The sequence below is a fragment of the Equus przewalskii genome, chromosome 10, assembly GCF_037783145.1.
Source record: "Equus przewalskii isolate Varuska chromosome 10, EquPr2, whole genome shotgun sequence".
Lineage (NCBI taxonomy): Eukaryota > Metazoa > Chordata > Mammalia > Perissodactyla > Equidae > Equus > Equus przewalskii.
The window spans coordinates 40,069,541-40,089,978 of record NC_091840.1 but is presented as its reverse complement, the minus strand read 5'-3'; the positions used below and the strand labels follow the sequence as shown (position 1 = coordinate 40,089,978).

Sequence of the window (20,438 nt, the reverse complement as noted above, 5' to 3'; positions counted from 1 at the left end):
GGGGAAATTGGATATAGTCTTCATCTTGGAAAATTCTAGGTTCTTTTGAAATTCCTGGAGTGATAGGAAAGGATAGAGGAGAAAATCATAGGTGGATCAGTGTCATAGTAGTATTGAGGCTTGAAGCAAAATACGAAGTTTTAGAACATTGTTAAGAGAGCTAGGAGTTTTGTGTTGGGGAGTTGGTTACCAAAAGTGTGCGAGAGGGGATTTTCTCTGCCTTTTTCTATTTGGGAACTAACCATAAGTCAAGATAGATCTACCGGACATATTCTGAAAGCTGATATGATTCAGGTTAGGATCAGGTCAATTGCAGGACTAAGGTTTAGAGCCTAGAAAGTGAAGATATGTATGGGGTATGAGGGTGAGTGAGGATGGGGTGGTTTGCAAGGGGAGGGGAGCAGAGAATTGGGGTAAGGAAGGGAGAAAGAAGAATGAACCACACCCTTGCCAAATAGTGAACTGAAATTCCAGAATTAACTTTACCTTCCAGGGATCTCTAGGGAGTTGCCTATGGAAAGCCATTGTTTGATATAGTGTATCCCACTGAAACACAGCACATTTGAAGAAACTTAACATCAAAAGTCTTGTTATTAAAACAATTATTTCAATGGAAAAAGGAGTTTGTGCTGGAGAATTTCAGACTTAGAATGGTAGTCATTTTTTTCCCATAGGAATTTAGATGAAATGTTAGAAAAATTGTTAAGTGTAATTGATTTAAAACTTAAATATGTAATTTTGACCACGTCAAGCTTCTGTGTAAGTATGCACCGCATAACAATGTTTTGGTCAATGATGGACATCATAAATGACGGTGGTCCCATAAGATTAATAGTAGCATATGGCCTAGGTGTGTCGTAGGTTATACCATCTAGGTTTGTGTAAGTACACTCTAAGATGTTCGCTGACGATGAAATCTCCTAACTGCATTTCTCTGAATGTATCACATCGTTAAGTGATGCATGACTGTACTCAAGTAAGGGCTTCCTCCAGAAGCACAGGCTTCTCCATCCCCTTTATCAGTCATTGTTAGCATTAGCAAAGCACAAAGCCTCTCAAACAAAACAGCTGTGCACAAGCGCCATAGCCTTTAAAATTTTTCCTTAGAACTGAAGCACTGATTTCACCAATTACAGTCCTAGATAATGCAAATCACGTACCCTGTAATTGAAACAGATATACAGTTCATGTTGTAAGAAATCCCTGCTCTAGGAAGAATGTCTGTAGTGACCTGAATTTATTAAGCCTGGGTTGAGGTAGAAAGAGCATTGGAGATAGGGTCAACATTTTGGTCCAGCAGCTGACCGTGAGTGAATTGCTTAACATCTAGACTGTCAGGGAATTGGGGACAGGTGAGATGCTAGAGTAGAATTCAGTGTTTCTTAACCGGGAATATACATCAGTGGCCAAGCTTTATTCCAGACTACTGAAATCAGGAGCCTAGAGATTCATTTTTGTATTGTTTGAAAAACCCCCCTGGGTAAAATTGATAGTAAGCATTTCTCAGCCTGCAGAGACATGTAGGACTAATGACTCCTGTACTTTCATTGCTAAAAATATTTAGCAAAGTATTTTCGATTCCATTCATGTCGTGAATAGAGATTTTCCTTTGAGTTTGGCTTTTCGGAACGTAACTTGAAACTCTGAATTGTGCTTTTATTTTAGTTTTTATAGACTTATGAGGTCAGTTGAGTTTAGAGTTGGAGATTAAGTAGCCACCAGGGGGCTCCAGTGAGTTGTAAAGGTTTCACTTAGTCTTTTACTGGTGAATCCTCCAAATACCATGTAATGTCATCCATTTATTTACTGAGCTTGGAGTTAGGATCTAAAGACAGAAGATCTGTCAGTTTGGATTACGTCCCTTTACTTTTCCTTCCTTAGAACATCTCTTAAGAGAACTTTGAGTTTACGTAAAAACCTGTTATATTAGCAGTTAGTTCTCCAGAAAGCTTTTCTTTTTATCTTACACTCTGATTAGGAATCTTAATACAAAACTTGCAGTAACAGAAGTGATATAAGACCTGCAGTACTTAAATATGTACTTTTTCAAAACTAGTACGTCAAGGATCCCTGATGGCATGTAGACATGTAGCATAGAACACTACTTTAAACCAGTTATTTTGCACAGTACTTCACTGCTTGGGTGGCAGATAGCATTGGGGGTTCAGAGCACCTTTGAATAAAGGTTAAAAGCCCTTTTAAGTGTTGGGCTAATTCTAATTTCTTTTTATTCCCTTTAATACAAGCTAAGTTTGTTGTATTGGCATGATGAATTGGTTAGTTTCACTTCTTAGAATCTGAAAGGGAAGAGTCAACTGAGTCTTTTGAGTCTTATTAAGCAACTGTTAGGAACAAGGCATTTGTGCTTAGGCTGAGAATTTCTCCCCTTTGTTACTCGTGTATTCATGTTAACACATTACTGTTACTATTGCAATGATTCAGGGAGAAATTTCTGCTTTAAAAATTCCTCAGCCAGTGTAGAAATCTACATTCTAGGGCTGCATGTGTTGAAGTTCTGAGTCATTCCTGGGAAGGTAGAAGAGGAATCTCTGAAGATGAAGCTCTTTTCCAGAGGACCACAATCTAAGCATAAAGATACTTTGTGTGTAAAAAAGCTGAGTTGATTCTCCATTATGATATAACCATTACACATTGAGATACTGTGGATCAGGGCATGTCCCTTGAGACATTAAATAGAGCAACATAGGTAATATATAAGGAGGGAGTGAAAGCTGTTCTCCAAAGCAAGGTTTGTGGGAAGAATGTGAGGGCATAATGTTGCATGCACTGTCTCTCTGTTGCAGGTCGAGTTGTGTTTAGAGTGCATCGAATGGGCCAAATCAGAGAAAAGAACTTTCTTACGCCAAGCTTTGGAGGTATGTGCCTACATTAGTACTGATTTCAGGTCTATAGGCGTTAGACAGACTGTGAATGTAAGTAATACCATCCTCATCAAGAGTATTTTGAGCAACCTTGTATTATCCAGGCACTCAAAGATTATTGGTAGTTGTCCCACTCATGAGAATTGCTCTGGTGGAAGTTTTGAGATAGACTTGCTACTTGGCTCAGAGAAGTAAGCAGCGACATGGTAAAGTCACTGGCCATAATAGGAGATAATACCATGAGCTAGACAATTTTTTTGAGTTGTTCTTTTTTTTCCTGCTTTTTCTCCCCAAATCCCCCCAGTACATAGTTGTATATTTTTAGTTGTAGGTCCTTCTAGTTGTGGCATGTGGGATGCTGCCTCAACACGGCCCAGTGAGTGGTGCCATGTCCGCTCCCAGGATCCGAACTGGCGAAACCCTGGGCCACTGAAGCAGAGCTCGAGAACCCAGCCACTCGGCCACGGAGCTGGCCCCTAGACAATTTTTTAGGCTAAATTTGGTGTTATCATCAGGACTTGAATATTCAACAGTAACAGTTCTGTGACTGTCAATCTTTGATTTCTTTCTTTGGCTTTTTTTCCCCCTTTCCATCAGTCAATGCCTTTTCTCTTTCCTAGGCAAGACTGGTGTCTTTGTACTTTGATACCAAGAGGTACCAGGAAGCTTTGCATTTGGGTAAGTAAGCTGGTAGAAATTAATAAAACATCCTGGCTGGCTAAATGAATGTATTCTGAACCTGTCTACTCTTATTAGTTACATATTAATTTATATTCTGCCTACTTCTAAGAAGGATTTAAGGTAACTTATATTTACTGAATCTGTCATGGAAAAATGTCATTTGGAAGTTCCAAGAAACTAACTAGAGTTAATCTGTCAAATTTGGAGAACAATAGGGTCAAATTGCAAGTGTTTTACTCTCACATTTACTACATCCGTTTATAATTATACTTAAAATTTATTTTAAAAATCAAGAAATTGATTGGATGCAAATATGTAAGGAAGGTGCAGTGGGCTGACTAAAGGCTTGCTCCTGTGTGGCCTTTAAACACCCTGAAATCTCCGCCTACTGCTTTTAAAAAATTAGTGGGTAGATTTGGATTATTTTCCCCACATGGAAAAACATGGCTTTCCTGATCTGTTAAGTTGAAAAAATTGCCAGTATTCAGTTTTTATCCTGCAAATTGGCACTTTCATATGATTCAAACAAGTAGCATTAAAAAAATAACTTATTGAGATATAATTCACAAACCATAAAATTCACCCTTTTAAAGTATTCAATCCAGTGGTTTTTAGTATATTTACAAAATTGTGCAACCATCACCACTGTCTGATTTCAGAACATTTTTATCACTACAGGAAGAAATCTTGTACCCGTTTGTTGTCACTTCCCATAATTCCCATCCATCATCTCTGGCCAACCCCCCCTGCCTCCCCTGGCAATCACTAATCTACTTTTTGCCTCTGTAGATTTGCCTGTTCTAGACATTGCATATAAATGGAATCATACAATATGTAGTCTTTTGTGATTAGCTTCTTTCACTTAGCATAATGTTTTCAAGGTTCATCCATGTTATAACACGTATCAGTACTTCATTCCTTTTTGTTGCTGAATAATATTGTATGGCTATACCACATTTTATTTATCCATTAATCAGTTGATGGACATTTAGATTTTCTCAGCTTTTTGGCTGTTATGAATAATGCTGTGAACAGGTTTAATGTAGACATTTTTTTCTTTTGGGTGTATTCCCAGGAGTGGAATTGTGGGTCATATGGTAACTCTGTTTAGCTTTTGAGGAACTGCCAAACTGATTTCCAAAGTGGAGCACCATTTTACATCTCACCAGTAAAGCATGAGGGTTCCAGTTTGTCCTCATCCTCACCAACACTTGTTAATATTGTCTTTTTTATTTTAGCCATCTTAGTAGGTGTGAATTAGTATCTCATTGAGACTTTGATTTGCATTTCCGTAATATCTTATGATGCTGAGCATCTTGTCATGTATTTATTGGCCATTTATATGTCTTTGGAGAAATGTGTATTCAAATCCTTTGCTTATTTTTTAATTGCGTTGTGTTTTTATTGTTTATTCTGGATACGAGTCTTTTACTGGATGTGTGATTTGCACAGTTTTTTTTTTTTTTGCCATCCTATGAGTTGTTTTTTCACTGTCTTGATGGTGGCCAATGAAACACATTTTAATTTTGATTAAGTCCCACTTATCTATTTTTTCTTTTGTTGCTTGTGCTTTTGGTATCATATCTAAGAAATCATTGCCTAACCCAAGATCACAAAGATTTACTCCTATGTTTTATAGGTTTAGCTCTTACATTTAGGTCTTTGATTCATTTTGAGTTAATTTTTGTATATGATGCAAGTCTGTTTGGATTTGATTTTCTTATCTGAGATGGGGAAGAAGGTGTATTTGGAGAACATTGATAGATCCAGAACACATTCCTTCCCTACCAACACTAGTGTCTCATGTTTCTTATGTAGTCTTGGAATTGCTGGATAGCAAGAGAGTGAGACCAAATGCCTGTCTGAACTAGATAACTCATTTCAGCGTTTTCTAGGTGGAGATTCCCACTGTATTCAAATCTTAGCAGTAAGTCTATAGGACTCTTGGCTCTGATGTTCTTCTTAGTCTGCAGAAAGCTTCAGAGATCTGTGTTTCTCTTTCAGAAGATAGCACATTAGCAGAAAATTTAATTCTTGTAAATAGATAACCTCTTTTTGAGTTCAGGCAGATTTCTTTATCCTGAGTGTTCATATGAGGGTGGGAGAGGGAGATTTTACAGTATTAAGGTATTAAGATTATGGCTAACAAGGGAGTATATATTTTTTCCTTCTTCAGGTTCTCAGCTGCTGCGGGAGTTGAAAAAGATGGATGACAAAGCCCTTTTGGTGGAAGTACAGCTTTTAGAAAGCAAAACATACCATGCCCTGAGCAACCTGCCGAAAGCCCGAGCTGCCTTAACCTCTGCTCGAACCACAGCAAATGCCATCTACTGCCCCCCTAAATTGCAGGCCACCTTGGATATGCAGTCAGGTAACATTCAGAGCTACTCATGGCATGTTTTGTTAAAGTTCATCTTATCTCACAGGTGGAAGGAATGGGGACTGGAGAATAAAATTGGCTGAGTCAGCTCAAGCTTCCTCAGAAAAACCAGTTAGAAGGCTACCTCTCTTACTAGCTGTCCCCCTCCTATTAACTTTCTGTTCACTGCCTAAAATACATTAATAATATGCTTATCCATTGTTGACCAGGCAACCTGATTGTTAGAACCAGGATCTTAGAGAGGTCTCACTTAGGTTTAAAAAGCTGCCTTAACTTCCATCTTAGTCACATACTCAGGAGGTAGTAGCATTTCTTTCCAGGATTGGACTAATCCAAGTCTCTTGTCACTTGGAGATCTTTGTAAAGCATGTTGGACATTTCCAAAGGGCCTCTCAGATCGGGGCTAAGGAACGACCCCCCAATTTCAGTCAAGTGTGGAGAGCGTTCTGATGGAGTGTGTGAAGTTTGTGGCTAGGAGGCCATAGATTGGCAGAATACTTTTTCTTGTAGGCAGCAGCTTTTATTGGTTATAATTTATTATCATTATTGAAGAAAGGCTGGAATTGAAGGCAGAAGATGAGTTTAAGCCCTGGTGTTACCTCTCTGCAATCCCTGCCACGTCTGTATTAAGAGAGAGAATACCTGCCCTACTTGCCTCTTGGGTATTGTGAGCGTCAAATGGCATGTTTTGTCATTCAGAGGTTAAGAGCAGAAGCTCTAGAAACCGACTTTCATAGGTTGAAAGTTTGGTTCTGCCAATTTCTAGCTGTGTGACTTTGGGCAAGTTGCTTAATTTATCTTTAGCTCATCTGTAAAATGGTGATAATAATTGTACCTCATTGGATTGTGGTGAGGATTAAACGAAATGAATATAAAGGTCTTATCTCAGTATCCAGCTTTGACCAAATATTGGCACTTTCTTTAAGCTGCTGCTCTTTCATTATGCCTTTCTTTCATGGGCAAGAGATGAACTCGCATCTTATTTCTCAGAGGAAATAGAGGCCATTTTTATGTGAACCCTCCTTGTGTCTCTTTCTTCTCCAGAATTTGTATCACTATCCATCTTTATCCCTTAGCAAGACTGATCCTTCTACCTGTCCTTTGGTTTCATTGTAAGTCTTTAGTCTTTCTTCTCCCCTTGAATCTTCCTCTCAGTCTTTGAACCACCCCAGCTGAAAAAGCACAGCTCTTTCTCCTTTTTTTTTTTTTAAGATGGGCACCTGAGCTAACATCTGTTGCCAGTCTTGTTTTTTTTTCCTACTTCTTCTTCTTCTCTCCGAAAGCCCCCTAGTACATAGTTGTATATTCTAGTTGTAGGTCCTTCTGGCATTGCTGTGTGGGATGCCACCTCAGCATGGCTTAGTGAGTGGTGTTAGGTCTGCACCCCAGATCCGAACTGGTGAAACCCTGGGCTGTTGAAGTGGAGCACGCAAACTTTAACCACTCGGCCACAGGGCTTGCCCACTTTTCTCCTTTTTATTTATTTATTTATTTATCTTTGAGGAAGATCAGCCCTGAGCTAACATCTGCTGCCAATCCTCTTTTTGCTGAGAAAGACTGGCCCTGAGCTAACATCCATGCCCATCTTCCTCTACTTTTTATGTGGGATGCCTACCACAGCATGGCTTGCCAAGTTGTGCCATGTCTGTACCCGGGATCCGAACCAGTGAACCCTGGGCTGCCGAAGTGGAACGTGCGCAGTTAACTGCTGCACCACCGGGCTGGCCCCCTTTTCTCCTTTTTGAATTGCTGTCTCTTCTCTCAAGTTTCTTCAAAAAGTTGAGAGTATCCTTAGTTTGGTATCTCTATCGACTCTTTGAAAGAAGTGAGTACCTCCTTTTTCACGTCTGACTTTTGGGGAGGATTTTGACCCTGTGTAACATTCTGTGCTTCTTTGACATCACTGTCTTCTTGGTTCCCTTCCCTTGACTACTAATCCCCAGTCACACTTTGCTGTTTCCTCTTCCTTCTGACTGCCTCTTAAGTGTGGGTATTTCCCAGTGTTTTCTTAGTTCTTTTCTCTTCCGGTTCTCCCTGTCTCCTGTCTAATGCTATAATCTCCCATGGCTTTAGCTACCACATCACACTAATGGTCTTTTCATCTAGATCTCCAGTAGCTTCCCTCTCTCCTAAATTCCGGATCCATATTTTCAGCTGCATAGTGGATATACATACCTAAATGTCCCACGGGTATTTCAGTCTCAACCTCTAAAACCAAAATTATCATCTAACTCCTCCCTCCTCAACCATTCTTATCTACATTTCCTATTTTAGTTAATGGTATCATGATTGACTTAGTTGCTAAAGCTATTGTCTTTGGAGTAATTTTGACTCCTTTCTCTCCTTCACTCCTCTTATCCAATCAGTTGCCAGATCAGGTTGAGTCTGTCTCCAAATCTGCCCTTTCTCTTCCACCTCTACAATCACTGCCTAGATCACTGTGGTAGTCTTTTACTTATCTTACTGTCCCTAGTCTCTTTTCCCAAACCATCTTCCTTACTGGTCCTGAAGTAATTTTTCTGAAACACAAATCTGATCATGGACCTCCTTTGTTTAAAATTCTCCAGTGGTTCCCCATTATCCCCAGGCTAAATTTTACTTTAACATGGCATGCAAAAGGAGGGCATTCTTCCTTTCCATCGTCATCTCTAGTTTTCAGTCCTAGTCACCAAATGACTTCATGTGTTCCTGCTTCTGTGCCTTTATATGTTTTGTCTTCTCTGCTTGGAAATTTCCCTTTTCATCTTGTCTTCTTGGCAAACTCCCTTGCATTCTTTTTGATCAAGCTCAGATATCTCCTCTTCAGTGCCTTCTTTGCTTTTCACTTCCCTATCGGAAGTATATTCTTTTGTACATATTATGGTGCTAATCTCCTTGTTTCTGTTTTGGTGACCATTTCCCATTGTGAGACTATGAGCTCCTTGAGGGCCTTAGTCATTTATTTCCTCTACAGTAGCTTTATCAGTACTTGGCATGTGGTAGGCCCTCATTAATATTTGTGTTGGACAAATGAGAGTCTAGTTTTATATTTTTGTTTGTTTAAATAATAAGCCTCATGTGCCAACCATGATGCTCATAGTCCTAATGTGGCCCCTGTTTACTAATGTGTGTGGGAAAGTGATATACCAATTCTTGGTCCTTATTTTGTTTTTAAACCAGTCTTGTTTTGGGTCTGGTCTGTTCTCTTCTAGCTCTGGACTGGGAGGTATGGGAAAATGGGGATTTTTCTCATCTAGCTTAGCAGTTTTAATAGTTTGTTGGGTGTTCTTGAAGGGAGCTCTTCTTGGCTGCAGAGAAGGGCAAGTTTTCTCCAGGCCTCTATAGTTAAGAACAGTAATAGAAGGATCTGATTCCTTCAGCCTCAAAGTTAGGAGGCTTTTTGGGTAGGGTAAAAGTACTGGGGTATGACACGTACCACTCAATAAATGATTATTCCCAGCTGGTGCCAGGCACACAGGTATGTGACAGGTGGATTAAAAGCGTGCTGAAACATTGGTCCCTTGGGGTCACGTGTAAGCAGTTTCATCCTTTTACTCCCTAGTGCCACATACTTGCTGCATGTACCTTGATGAGAAGAATGTTGGGGGAGCCCTGTGGTAAACAGATAGATGGGACTGAAGTCTAGAAATTCATAAGGGACGAGGCAGAATTAGAGCTGATATACAGAATCTTAGGTCTTAGATGCCTCCCAAGGTAGAAAGAAGTAATTTTCATATTATCCCAAGTAATAGCAGAGCTTGGAAGTAATAGCAGGTTCAGTCAAAGTTAGGCTTGTTGGGAGCAACCCAGTGTCTATAAACAGTAGAGAATTGGTTTGATGAACTACGTTGTATTAGCCTTAGGAAATACTTCTTAACTGTGAACAGTTAAGTTCATGGACTTGGCATTATGTGAAATCTGCATACTGATTGCATCTAAACAAAAGCACATCCATAAATGACAAATCTCTGAAATGAGAATATAAGAGGTTGAATTTCTTTCTTCTGTGAAAGCTGCTTACATATGAGAATGTCAAGCTTAGAAAAGCTACCTTAAAGAAATGGTTGATGTTATTAAAACAGGTCCTTCGGCAGTCTAGGGATGTTTGGGTCAACTTTCTGTTCTGTGAAGGTGAGGTCATGGAGGGTAAACATGGCCTTTTCTAGTGGCTCCAAAAGATAGGAGGAGGAGCACTGCAGTGGTGGTGAGAAGCATGGGAAAAGATGTTATATGGTTTTTAGAGTTCGGTCTCTAACTCCTTTGGAGTTTTTATTGGCAAGATGACGTTGAACTGGGAGGCCAAACACCTGAATTCTAATTCTAGCTTTCCCATTAGCTGACAGTGATTTAGGGCAGGTCCTTTATACTTTGCTGACCTCTTCAATAAGTAGATGAGGTTGGGATAGATTTCTGAGGCCCTTCCTAGCTCTGATCTTTTGTAGATCCATTACTTCATGTGGTTCTTACTCCTTTCTTTTTAATCTCCAGGTATTATCCATGCAGCAGAGGAGAAGGATTGGAAAACTGCATACTCATATTTCTATGAGGCATTTGAGGGTTATGACTCCATCGATAGCCCCAAGGCCATCACATCTCTGAAGTACATGTTACTGTGCAAAATCATGCTCAACACGTAGGTGCACATTAACTTTGGGATATGAGAACTCAAGTGCTTCAACTAAGTTTTTCTGCCATGGCGAGATGGCTTGGGCAGAGTTTGGCCAGTTACAGAAGCGGCAGCAGCCGCCTCTCAGGCTGGTTGAGTTAGGGTGGGAGGATTGAAGGTTGTCAGGGCACTTTTGCATGCTAGTCTTTCAGAATCGGGGAGGCAGATTTTAGAAATTTCCTTTCCAGCCCCTCTTAGAGTGCCATCCTGCAATTATTCTGTCCGGAGAGTTGCAGAGCATAGTACAGGGGGCCAGGAAATAGCTTCAGACCAGCACCAGCCAGCTGGGCCACCCGGAATGGGGGTGGGTTAAGGAAGAGGTGGTGAGATAGAGGTGTAAGTATGACAGATTTTTTTAAATAAAGAATTCTAGAGAATTTATCCACATTCTTTTGGGATAAATGAGATATTGACTAGGATTCTGTTTGGATCTTCAGATTACACAGGGAGTGTGTTTTACTAAGACCCGTTTTACTGAGATTTGACTTACACTGGCCATTCTGCCTGTTGGGTCTATTAGTTTGGTAGGTTCAGTGTGACTTTCTTTTTAATGCTGGAATTTTTCTACTCTTTAGTGCTGAACTTTGGCCAGAGTGTGGAAAGCCTGGGTTCTGCAATGTGAGGGGCTTATGGGTTTAGGGGTGGGGGCCAGTTACATCTGTGGGCAGAGTCTTCTTAGTGCAATTTTGAGAAAAAGAAATTTTCCTAAACCTGTACTTAGCAACATAACATCCTGGAGCAGTTGACCAAGTATGTCTTTTTTTCTAGCCCAGAAGATGTCCAGGCTTTGGTGAGCGGGAAGCTTGCACTTCGGTATGCGGGGAGGCAGGTAGGGGATACCTTGACTGCAGTTCTGATCTCTGCTTGCTGTGAGGCCAGCATGTTGTCAAACATGATGGTCGGTGAGACTAGTGTTCTTCAGGTCTCCATTCTGTTCTTTGTTGTTTTTTTTTCCCTCCTCCTTTCCCTTAAGCCCAGTCAGTATATTTCCATACTGTTAGATTCTTGGCCTAAAAAGTCAGTGTTTGGTGTTCTTACGGACATCGGGTGGTTTGAGGGACTAACTGAACTGCAGCATTTGTGGTGAGTTTGGTTGCATTTGGCTTTGACCAAAAAATTTATCTACCATGAGCCTGACTTGCAAATTTAACATGTGTAGAGTATGAAATCTTGGATTCTCCAAGAGTCTGGAGCCTGGTGCCTGGTGAGTTCTGCTCTAGTTGTGCTTTAGGGAGATTGGATTGCTTGGTGCAGAAACTGGATTTTGAGGGCTCACCTGAGTGCTTCTCTTATCAGTACTTTTCCACTCATGTCCTCTGTTTTGGTGTGGTACAAGAAGAGGCCTTTGATGGTTGGTAGCTCTTTTTGTGGTACCTTTTGTGCCTGAGTAGGTATGAATGTGACCTGTGTGAAGATGATGCCTCAGATGTTTGCATCATCCCTTCTTTATACTTTGCTTGAGTATCACTAATAAAGTAAAAGTAATCTTTCTAGATTTCAAATGCACTTGTCTCTAAACAGCAGACACATTGGCTGTCCTGCTGTATCTGTGGAGGAATGGCCACAATAGATAATTTCTTCCTTCTCTACACGTGACCTTAACAGGCTTTTCATCGGAAGTTTCAGATCATCTTCTAGTTTTAACCAAAAGAATACTGGTTATTACTATAGTGAAAGACTCACTGCTCTATCTAGAGCTAGAGTTGAGGAGACAGGCTAAGAGAAGTCAAATGTCCAGGACAAGGTCAGGTAACTAGTAATGGTGGAGTGAGACTTTGAACTTGGGTTATTTGGCTGTAAATTACAGGCTTTTCTCATGACAGCTGTTCTGTCTATAGGATGAATGCTGGAGACAAACACTAATAATTAGCTTTGCACCATTTTTAAAATCTGCTGTATAAGACGTGCCATCCTTATTTAAGAACGTAGGCTGGCACGAGAGGAGCTTCTTGTGGTCCTTTGTACCTTGATGACAGCTTTCAAGCAGCAGTCAGTCTGATCTCCTAGCAAGATGAATGTTGTTGATTTCCTGCTGAGTAGAGACCTGATAGCTTGGTTACGTGCCTTTTCTATAACCAGGTTAGAAGTTGCCCTCAGCTGTTGATTGTCCCTTCATTACTATGGGGTTTTAACATTCAGTGTAATATGTGGAATTTTGATGCCTCAATCCTAATGAAAGTAGACCCTGGTGTGTGCTGTGTACCAAACCTAGCAGAATGAGTCTTGATAAAGCACAGATATGATCAGCTCTAAGGGCAAGAAGGAGTCTGGGGGGATAGGGAATCTTACAGGAGAGGGGAGGAAATCACTTCTACGGCCATTTTCCTTTTTAGCTTGTCAACTTTGGAGAATGCTGTATCAAGGCATATTTTTTGGAATAACTTTCTATTTCCTAGTATTTTTAAGTCATTTTAGATTTCAAAGGGAAACTGGTTGGCACACGCTGGGATTCTAGCTTTTCTTCCCGGGCCTCTGGAGAAGAACAGTGGTGGGGCAGGTTCTTCCTGCAGCCAGAAGTTATGTGGACATAGCAGACTACTTATGAGACATGCTTGGTGGGATGTGAGTACACAGAATAGATCACTTTCACTATTTTTCTCCTTATTCTTAGACAGAAGCATTAAAGTGTGTGGCTCAGGCTAGCAAGAACAGATCACTGGCAGATTTTGAAAAGGTAAGCATGATTGATATGGGGTTGGTAGAGGACGAGGGGTATTTACAGTCATGCATTGCTTAATGATGGGGATATATTTAGAGAAGTGTGTAGTTCGGCGACTTCATTGTTGTGCAAACATCCTAGAGTGTACTTACACAAACCTAGATGGTGTAGCCTACTAGACACCTAGTCTATATGATACTAATCTTATGGGACCACTGTTGGATATATCTCGTTGACTGAAGCATCATTATGCAGCACATCACTGTAAGTACTTTAAAAAACTTTTCATTCTAAATGATTGTAGTTTCACAAGAAGTTGCAAAGATAGTACAGTGATTTCCTGTGCCATTCACCCAATTTTCCCCAATGGTGATATCTTAATTATAGTACAGTATCAAAACCAGGAAACAGTTAAACGCTTTTGTGCAATGAAACTTGTTGAATTGTAATACCTCATTTATACACAGGACCTTTCAATTTCCAAAAGTTCTTTCTGTCATCCTTTTCTCATTTTGATTTTTAGTAAGAAACTCATTATCTGCATTTTATGGTTGAGGGAACTGGGATTCAAATAGGATGCCTGAAGTCACTCAGCTACTATGTGTCAGGGTTTGACTCCAGACCTGATGTTTGTTCTACATGGCATGGTCTTAGGTATTCCTTCAGCTCCACAAATGCTAGGTCTGTTTCTCTTCTGTGGACAAAAGAGAAGTCTCGATGTGTGCATCCGGACCAAAAGACACTTCCTCAGGGTGACGTTCTAGGCTTGCCTTGCCTCCTGTGCCTTTTACTCAATGTTCACAAAGGTTTGAAAAGGCAGAAAAAGTTGTCTAAGAAGTAGGGCGAGACATATATTCTTTTCTGAAATTCTTAGTCTGTGTATCATGGCCAACTTAATAAACACACACCTAGATCCAGGAAGAAAACCAGTGTGGATGGAGACTAGACCGTGTGGCTCTGACTGTCTCCAAGGCTCATCATCTTTCTAGAGGTTTCTTGCCAATTTTAGTTTCTTACTTGGCATGGTTTGCTTGCTTCCCTTAACACCTTATAGAACAGCTGACATGAGGCCGGGATATTGAGACCATTACTAAAGGTAAATAAGTCACATACGCGAGTAAACAAACAGTCTAGATAATTTTTTCCCAAAGTTTAGGATGTTTGTTGGAGGACTTCTCTTAGGGGTTCCTTGGAAAAAGGGTCTGTGATCAGATATTTAGGAAACACTGGGGCTAAACAAATTAGAAAGGTACTTTGTTTTCTGTTAACTGCAAAGCTGTACTGTGCTGATATTCCTTATAAAACACCAAGAGCTAGCTGTGGAATTCAGCATTTCCTATTATTTAACCTCAGAATTCCTTTTTTTTTTTTTTTTATGGAGACCCTGTTTATTCTCTGGAATATATATTGAGAATTGCTTGTGTAGTTAATTTGGCTTACGAGACAAGCTGCTCTTGTGGCTTACACAGTTTGAGCTGTCAACGTGAGGCTTTCGGACAGAAAGATGGTGTCTAGGGTGGCTCCATCTTTTAGTTCTTGATATTCCTCTTCTTCTGCCTTCTGTCATGGCTGTTCTTTAACCTCCCCAAATCCTCCAGAACTTCAGTCAACCATATAGTTCCAAGGACCAGCAGACTACTTACTTAGGAAGCTAGGAGTAGCGTGACTTTCAAGTGCTTCTCGGTGCCAATCTCTGTGACCGGCTCTTTTGGCAGGCCCTGACAGATTATCGGGCAGAGCTCCGGGATGACCCAATCATCAGCACACACTTGGCCAAGTTGTATGATAACTTACTGGAACAGAATCTGATCCGAGTCATTGAACCTTTTTCCCGAGTACAGGTAAGAACCCCTCTGGGTTCCTAGCCATTTTCTCATGGGAGGGGGTTTCTGGCTAGACATCCTCACTGTAGCCCCTTCCCTTCCCACACCCATCGAAAATAGTAACTCAGTTCAAAGGGTGTGTCTGGTGGGCAAGAGGCCACCAAGAGCTTGGGATTTTCTTGACAGGGAACAAGAGTCGAGGAGAGGGATGCTGTGGGGTAGAGGCTGGTGAGCTTGCCTCTGTTTATATTTAGTACAGTCTCCTCCTTGCTTTTGTAGTCGTTGCACATGTAAATGTTTTTCTTTTGGGTATATGGGACAGGAGTGTGTTTATTGTCTGCAGTGATGAAGGGTAGGCAGATGGACATAGCACAAGGACCTAAAAACGGCCAAAGAGAGTCTGGATAAAGATATCCAGCAGGATTTCAAGAGATAGAGCTATTCCTCACCCCACCCCCAGCCCCATACTAGAGGCAGAGGTAAAACTTTCAGTGTTGGTGTCTCTCTACCTTTCCTTTTAGATCGAACACATATCTAGCCTCATCAAACTCTCCAAGGTAAGGAGTCCTGAGCTTGTGTGGTGGGAGTAGGGATGGAGAAAGGGGCGTGTGGAGGGGCTGGCTTTTACACCCCTTGGGCCTTGTTGGAAAGCTCCCAAACTTCTCAGTGCCGATTGGGGCCTGCGGGCTCAGAGCTGGAGTTGCATTGTTGCTGTTTTGTTTTCAGTCCATTTGCCGTAAGACTCTTGTATATACGGCTTTCAGATCATTGTGATCTCTGACTAGTGAATGCTGGTCCCTTTAATCATGTGCTTTGATCTTAGGCCGACGTGGAAAGGAAATTATCACAGATGATTCTTGACAAGAAATTTCATGGTGAGTAATAGTTATACAGGCGAAGGGGCTGGTGGTGGTGATGAAATGGTTTGAGAGACATCATGCTCCTTTATCTTGAAAGAAGCTGTTCCATTTGTTTCACCCGGTGCTTCCCTGGGATCCTTGCCCCTCTTAACCCTGTGATGAGACTGTATAAAAACCAGGCACAAATGGAACAGAGAGATGAGTTGTTTTCCCCTCTTTTCTGGAGAAAGCGAGGCAGCTAGGGAGCGGGCTGCTTCTCAGATGCTTTGTATCTAATCCCTTCTTTACCTGGGTTGCCCTTGTGTTTCCTGCAGGGATCTTGGACCAGGGGGAGGGTGTCTTGATTATTTTCGATGAACCCCCAGTAGATAAAACTTATGAAGCTGCTCTGGAAACAATTCAGAACATGAGTAAAGTAGTGGATTCCCTCTACAACAAAGCCAAGAAACTGACATAGGTGAGTGCTGGCTCCAGGACCTGGGCCCGGGCAGCGCCGTCTTCTGCCTGTCGAGACTGAAAGCCTCCTGGTGGCCTGGCGGCTTCCCCGATTGACACTGCTCTGTCTTCTCTTGCAGAGTTGGATCTGTAGCGGTCCTTTGGAGAGTGTGTGTGGCGGGAGAGTGAAACCTTTGGGGAAAATGCTAGGAGATTCTTTTTTTGTTTATGTTCTACTTTTCGCTCGGAAAGTTTTTAAATCCTCATTTGGTGCATCTGTATTCCAGCCGATAGGTGTGCCAGTTTTCATGTAATCTTTACTGGCCCAACTTGGGAGTGGGGAAATTGCTTAAAAAAAAAGAAAAAGAAAAAAAAAAGGTTATTCTAAATAAAAGGAAAAAGGCTTACACTACCTAAAGCTGTGCTCTCTGCCTCCTGGGAGAGGGCTGCAAAGCCAGGCGCTCTGCCCACCACTGGGGCTCCTAATTCACCTGCTGGGCGTCACCTCTCCTCCTCTTCAGAATTGGGTGTTTGCCTGACCATCAAAGCAACGACTTTTTATTCTGTTTGTACTGAACCAAAACAAACAACTGTGTATAGACTGCTATTTTCTTTTTTATTTGAAATGAGGCGTTTCGGTGTTCTTTCCCCTGCTATATGGCCTGTCCACCTGCCTTTCTCCCAACCAATGGCTCCAGCAGACTGGCCGGAGGGCCCGCCGCCGCCGCCACAGCAGCAGCAGCAGCACCTGCATGGCTCCACTCCGACCTGTGAAGGAATGGGGATGAGGCCAGGAGCTCGTGTCCACCACGGCCACATGGGGAGCAGTGTGGGCCCTCAGGGGGCCTGCTGTGCATGTGGCTCTTTTTAACACAGTACACTAGATTAGACGTCAGTGTTTTAATTGCCCCTCTCCTCTGCTCTTTTCTCTCTCCCTTCTCTAAACCAGGAGACCATCACATGTCTCTTCCTTCCTCCTTCCCCCCTCCAGGGGAATCAGGCTGTCTGAAATCCATCAGCTTCTCTCCCTGTCCCACTCCTCCTTTCCTGCTGTCAGATGGATTTATTCCTTTTTTAAACAGTGAACATCGCAAATGAGACTGTGGGGTGGTTTTTTTTTTTAAATTTTTGTTGGGTTTTCAAGCAACCTCATGTCCCCCTCCCAGGGAGCTTCTTTATTTACCTCTTAGAAACTGAACGGATGGGAGGAAGAGCACTGTATTTCAGCATGCTTTGTTTTATGATGAGATTTCATAGCAAGGCTTTAATGCCATTTGGGCAGGTAAGCTTCTGCACCTCTGTTGTGCTCAGCTATATTTTCTTCTCATCTCCTCTTTGTTTTCTCTCTTTTCCTCTCCCACTCCTCCTGCCTCCTTCCTGCTGGCCTCCTTTTGTCTTTCTTTCCCTTTCTCAGATTATCCTTCCAAGTTTTCGTAATAAATTTATATTTTGTAAAAGGATTTTGTTGTACCAGGTTTTGCATCTTCACTGAATCTGACTGGCTTTTATTTTCCTCTCCAAAATCAAGTTTTTGTTCTCAACATCTCTCCCCATCATGTCCAGTCACTGTTTTGTTTTGGCGCCATCAATATCAAATGTACAAACGGTTCTTGCTAACCAACACCAGGTATATCTGATGTTCAGATGAGTTCCAATAAAAACAATTTTTTTTTCAAAAAGTGTCCTTTCTTGAGTGCTGGAGGGCTTCTCATCAACTCCAGACAGCTCTGTGTAGCCCTCTAGACTGGCCAAAGCTCTGTTATCTCATTTGCTTCGTGGGAGACTTTTAGATCTGGGCTAAAGGAGAGGGTTTTGGAGAAGGTTGGTCTGTGAGGTCTGAAATGGGAAATGGTGTTCAAGTATTTGTTTTTCCAAGGAACGTGGTCCAGGGAGGACATGGGGTTTGGGTTGTAATATCAGCCTATTTCCTCATCTACACGTTGAGGATGGCGCTTCCTTGATAGGCAATTGTGGTGTGAGGGTTATATGAAATCATGGAAATGCAAGTGCCTGGAGAGTCCTGACATTCATTGTGGTTTAGTTTCCATTTGGAATCTTCAAAAGCAGTTATTTTCATACTAGCCCTCAGACCCTGAGGTCTGAGCTCTTCTGAGGGGCTCTGGGGCCACTGGGAGGGAGAGGTGAGCTCTAGCCACCAGCTCCACTTCAGTCTGAGCAACTCTTGCTATTGTCTGTTTTAGTGTCGTGTCTCTGTGTACACTTTTACTTGTGGGAAGAGTTTTGCTTTAATGAAGAACTTTAAAAAATGTTCCAAAGGGATCCAGAGCGAGGGCAGAGGGGAGGGGTTTTCCAAGCCCAGGGCAGGCCCGAGGAGCTCAGCCGGGCAGCAGCTCATTCCTCTGCTCCCTTTGCAGGTCTGACGACTTCCTTCAGCCCTGTGCTGTCCACTGTGTAGCCACTAGCCACACATGGCTGTTGAGCCCTTGAAATGTGGCTAGTTTGAACTGACGCACTGCAAATGTAAACACAAAGCAGACTTTGAAGACTTAGTATGAAAAGAATGTAAAATAGCTCAACTTTTATATATATATGTTGAAATATTTTGAGCATTATTGGGTTAAATAAAATATATTATTAAAATTCACCTATTTTTTAATGTGGCTACTAGAAAATATTAAATTACCTACGTGGCTTGCATTCGTGGCTCACATTTGTTTTTTTGGACAGTGCTGCTCTAGACCTTCAGGACTGACTGCTGCTCCTCCCGGGCCTCAAATAATCTTGAGTCTAGGTGGCTGAGAGGGTCGGGGAGCCCATGGGCCTGGCTTCCTCATCTGGGGGAGGAAGGGACCAGCCTTTATGGTTCCAGGGCTTTGTTGTGTGTTAATGTGGTGTTGGGAGCAGAGGCTGAGGCACTTGGCTGTGGAGGCCTGCTGTGTGCTGGAGTTATGTAATCTGTGCTGCCCAGAAGGGCCACTAGATGTTGCTCTGTGATCCCTGAAAGAACAAAGCATGACTTCCTCAGGAGCCAGGGCTCGGCCCTGCTTTATTTGGAACACTGTCTGGAAGCTACTGGCTGGGGCCTTGGCCTCCCTTCCTTGGGGTGGAATGGGAAGGCAGGCATGCAGAGGACGGGGACTCTCCGATGATACATGGGCATCCCGGCCCAGCGGCACAGATAACAAGCAGGCTGGCTCTTCCGAAGCTCAAGATAAGATAAATAGGCTGATTGATGGGGGTGGGATTTAGAGGGCCTCCCTGCAATTCTCTGATGAAGACTGGGAAGAAAACAGCTCTGCATCATTCAGCTGGGTCTGCCTTCTGGGTCCTTGATTCTGCCATTTCTGGCAGATTATTTATTGCCCCTTCTTTGCTTTGCAGTTGGAGCAGTGATGAGAGCTTGAGGGTGGTAGTGGTGGGTTGAAACAGGCACAGCATGGGTAGATAGGGGTTCAGGACAAGCCCTTCCCTCAGTCACAACAGCAGTGGCCTGGCAGCACTGTCCTATTCACGCTCTGCTGCAAACATGACTCTGCTTTTGACAAGTGTGAGGAGGTTAGGGTAGTTTTGCCAAGAGCTCTTTTTGAAGGTGCAAGGGGAAGGCTGGCTGGGCGAAGGCAGGAGAGGACACCTGAGTGCTGCCAGGCTGGAAAAGGCCCAGGCAAACATGCTTCTTTGGCCTGGGAAATGGGCTGGGGTGAAGTAGAGCTTGGTGCTATCCACCATGGACTGGAATTAGCTAGAATTGAAATTCATAGGCACAGGTAACAGGGTGGGTCCAGATAGTTGTAAGGGTGGATTACAGGCTTAGAAATCTAGGCATATTTTGGGAAATGGAAAGTATTTAACCTTTGCTCGACACTAGAATCTGAAGGGGACCTTGAGAAAATGCAAGGTGGACATGGGCCACCTCAAGAGCTGGGTCTTTCCCCTAGGGGCTGGAGGAAAAACGGCTGGGGTTCAGCTCTGCCTTAGAGAGGAAGAGAGTCATTGGTCCAGGGGACGTGGAGGAGATTACGTCTCAGAGCTTCTTACTATAAAGAAGTGGGGTTGAGGACAGCTCTGTTTGAACAGCAGGTAGGGGTTGTCCACTGAGGAACATTCCGAGAGGG

The 20,438-nt window shown here is 42.4% G+C and overlaps 1 protein-coding gene across 1 annotated transcript in view; it reads left to right on the top strand.

Annotated features, from left to right (window-relative positions):
* The window catches only part of PSMD11 (proteasome 26S subunit, non-ATPase 11), a 29,524-nt gene extending 11,480 nt beyond the window's left edge, over window positions 1–18,044 (top strand). The window contains exons 4-14 of the mRNA XM_070562568.1: window positions 2,805–2,876; window positions 3,503–3,560; window positions 5,740–5,934; window positions 10,411–10,555; window positions 11,357–11,417; window positions 13,200–13,262; window positions 14,963–15,088; window positions 15,592–15,627; window positions 15,894–15,945; window positions 16,245–16,387; window positions 16,506–18,044. Coding sequence (XP_070418669.1) covers window positions 2,805–2,876; window positions 3,503–3,560; window positions 5,740–5,934; window positions 10,411–10,555; window positions 11,357–11,417; window positions 13,200–13,262; window positions 14,963–15,088; window positions 15,592–15,627; window positions 15,894–15,945; window positions 16,245–16,387 — 951 coding nt within the window. The 3' untranslated portion in view covers window positions 16,506–18,044. The remainder of the gene's footprint in view (window positions 1–2,804; window positions 2,877–3,502; window positions 3,561–5,739; window positions 5,935–10,410; window positions 10,556–11,356; window positions 11,418–13,199; window positions 13,263–14,962; window positions 15,089–15,591; window positions 15,628–15,893; window positions 15,946–16,244; window positions 16,388–16,505) is intronic.
* Window positions 18,045–20,438: the final 2,394 nt, after the last annotated feature.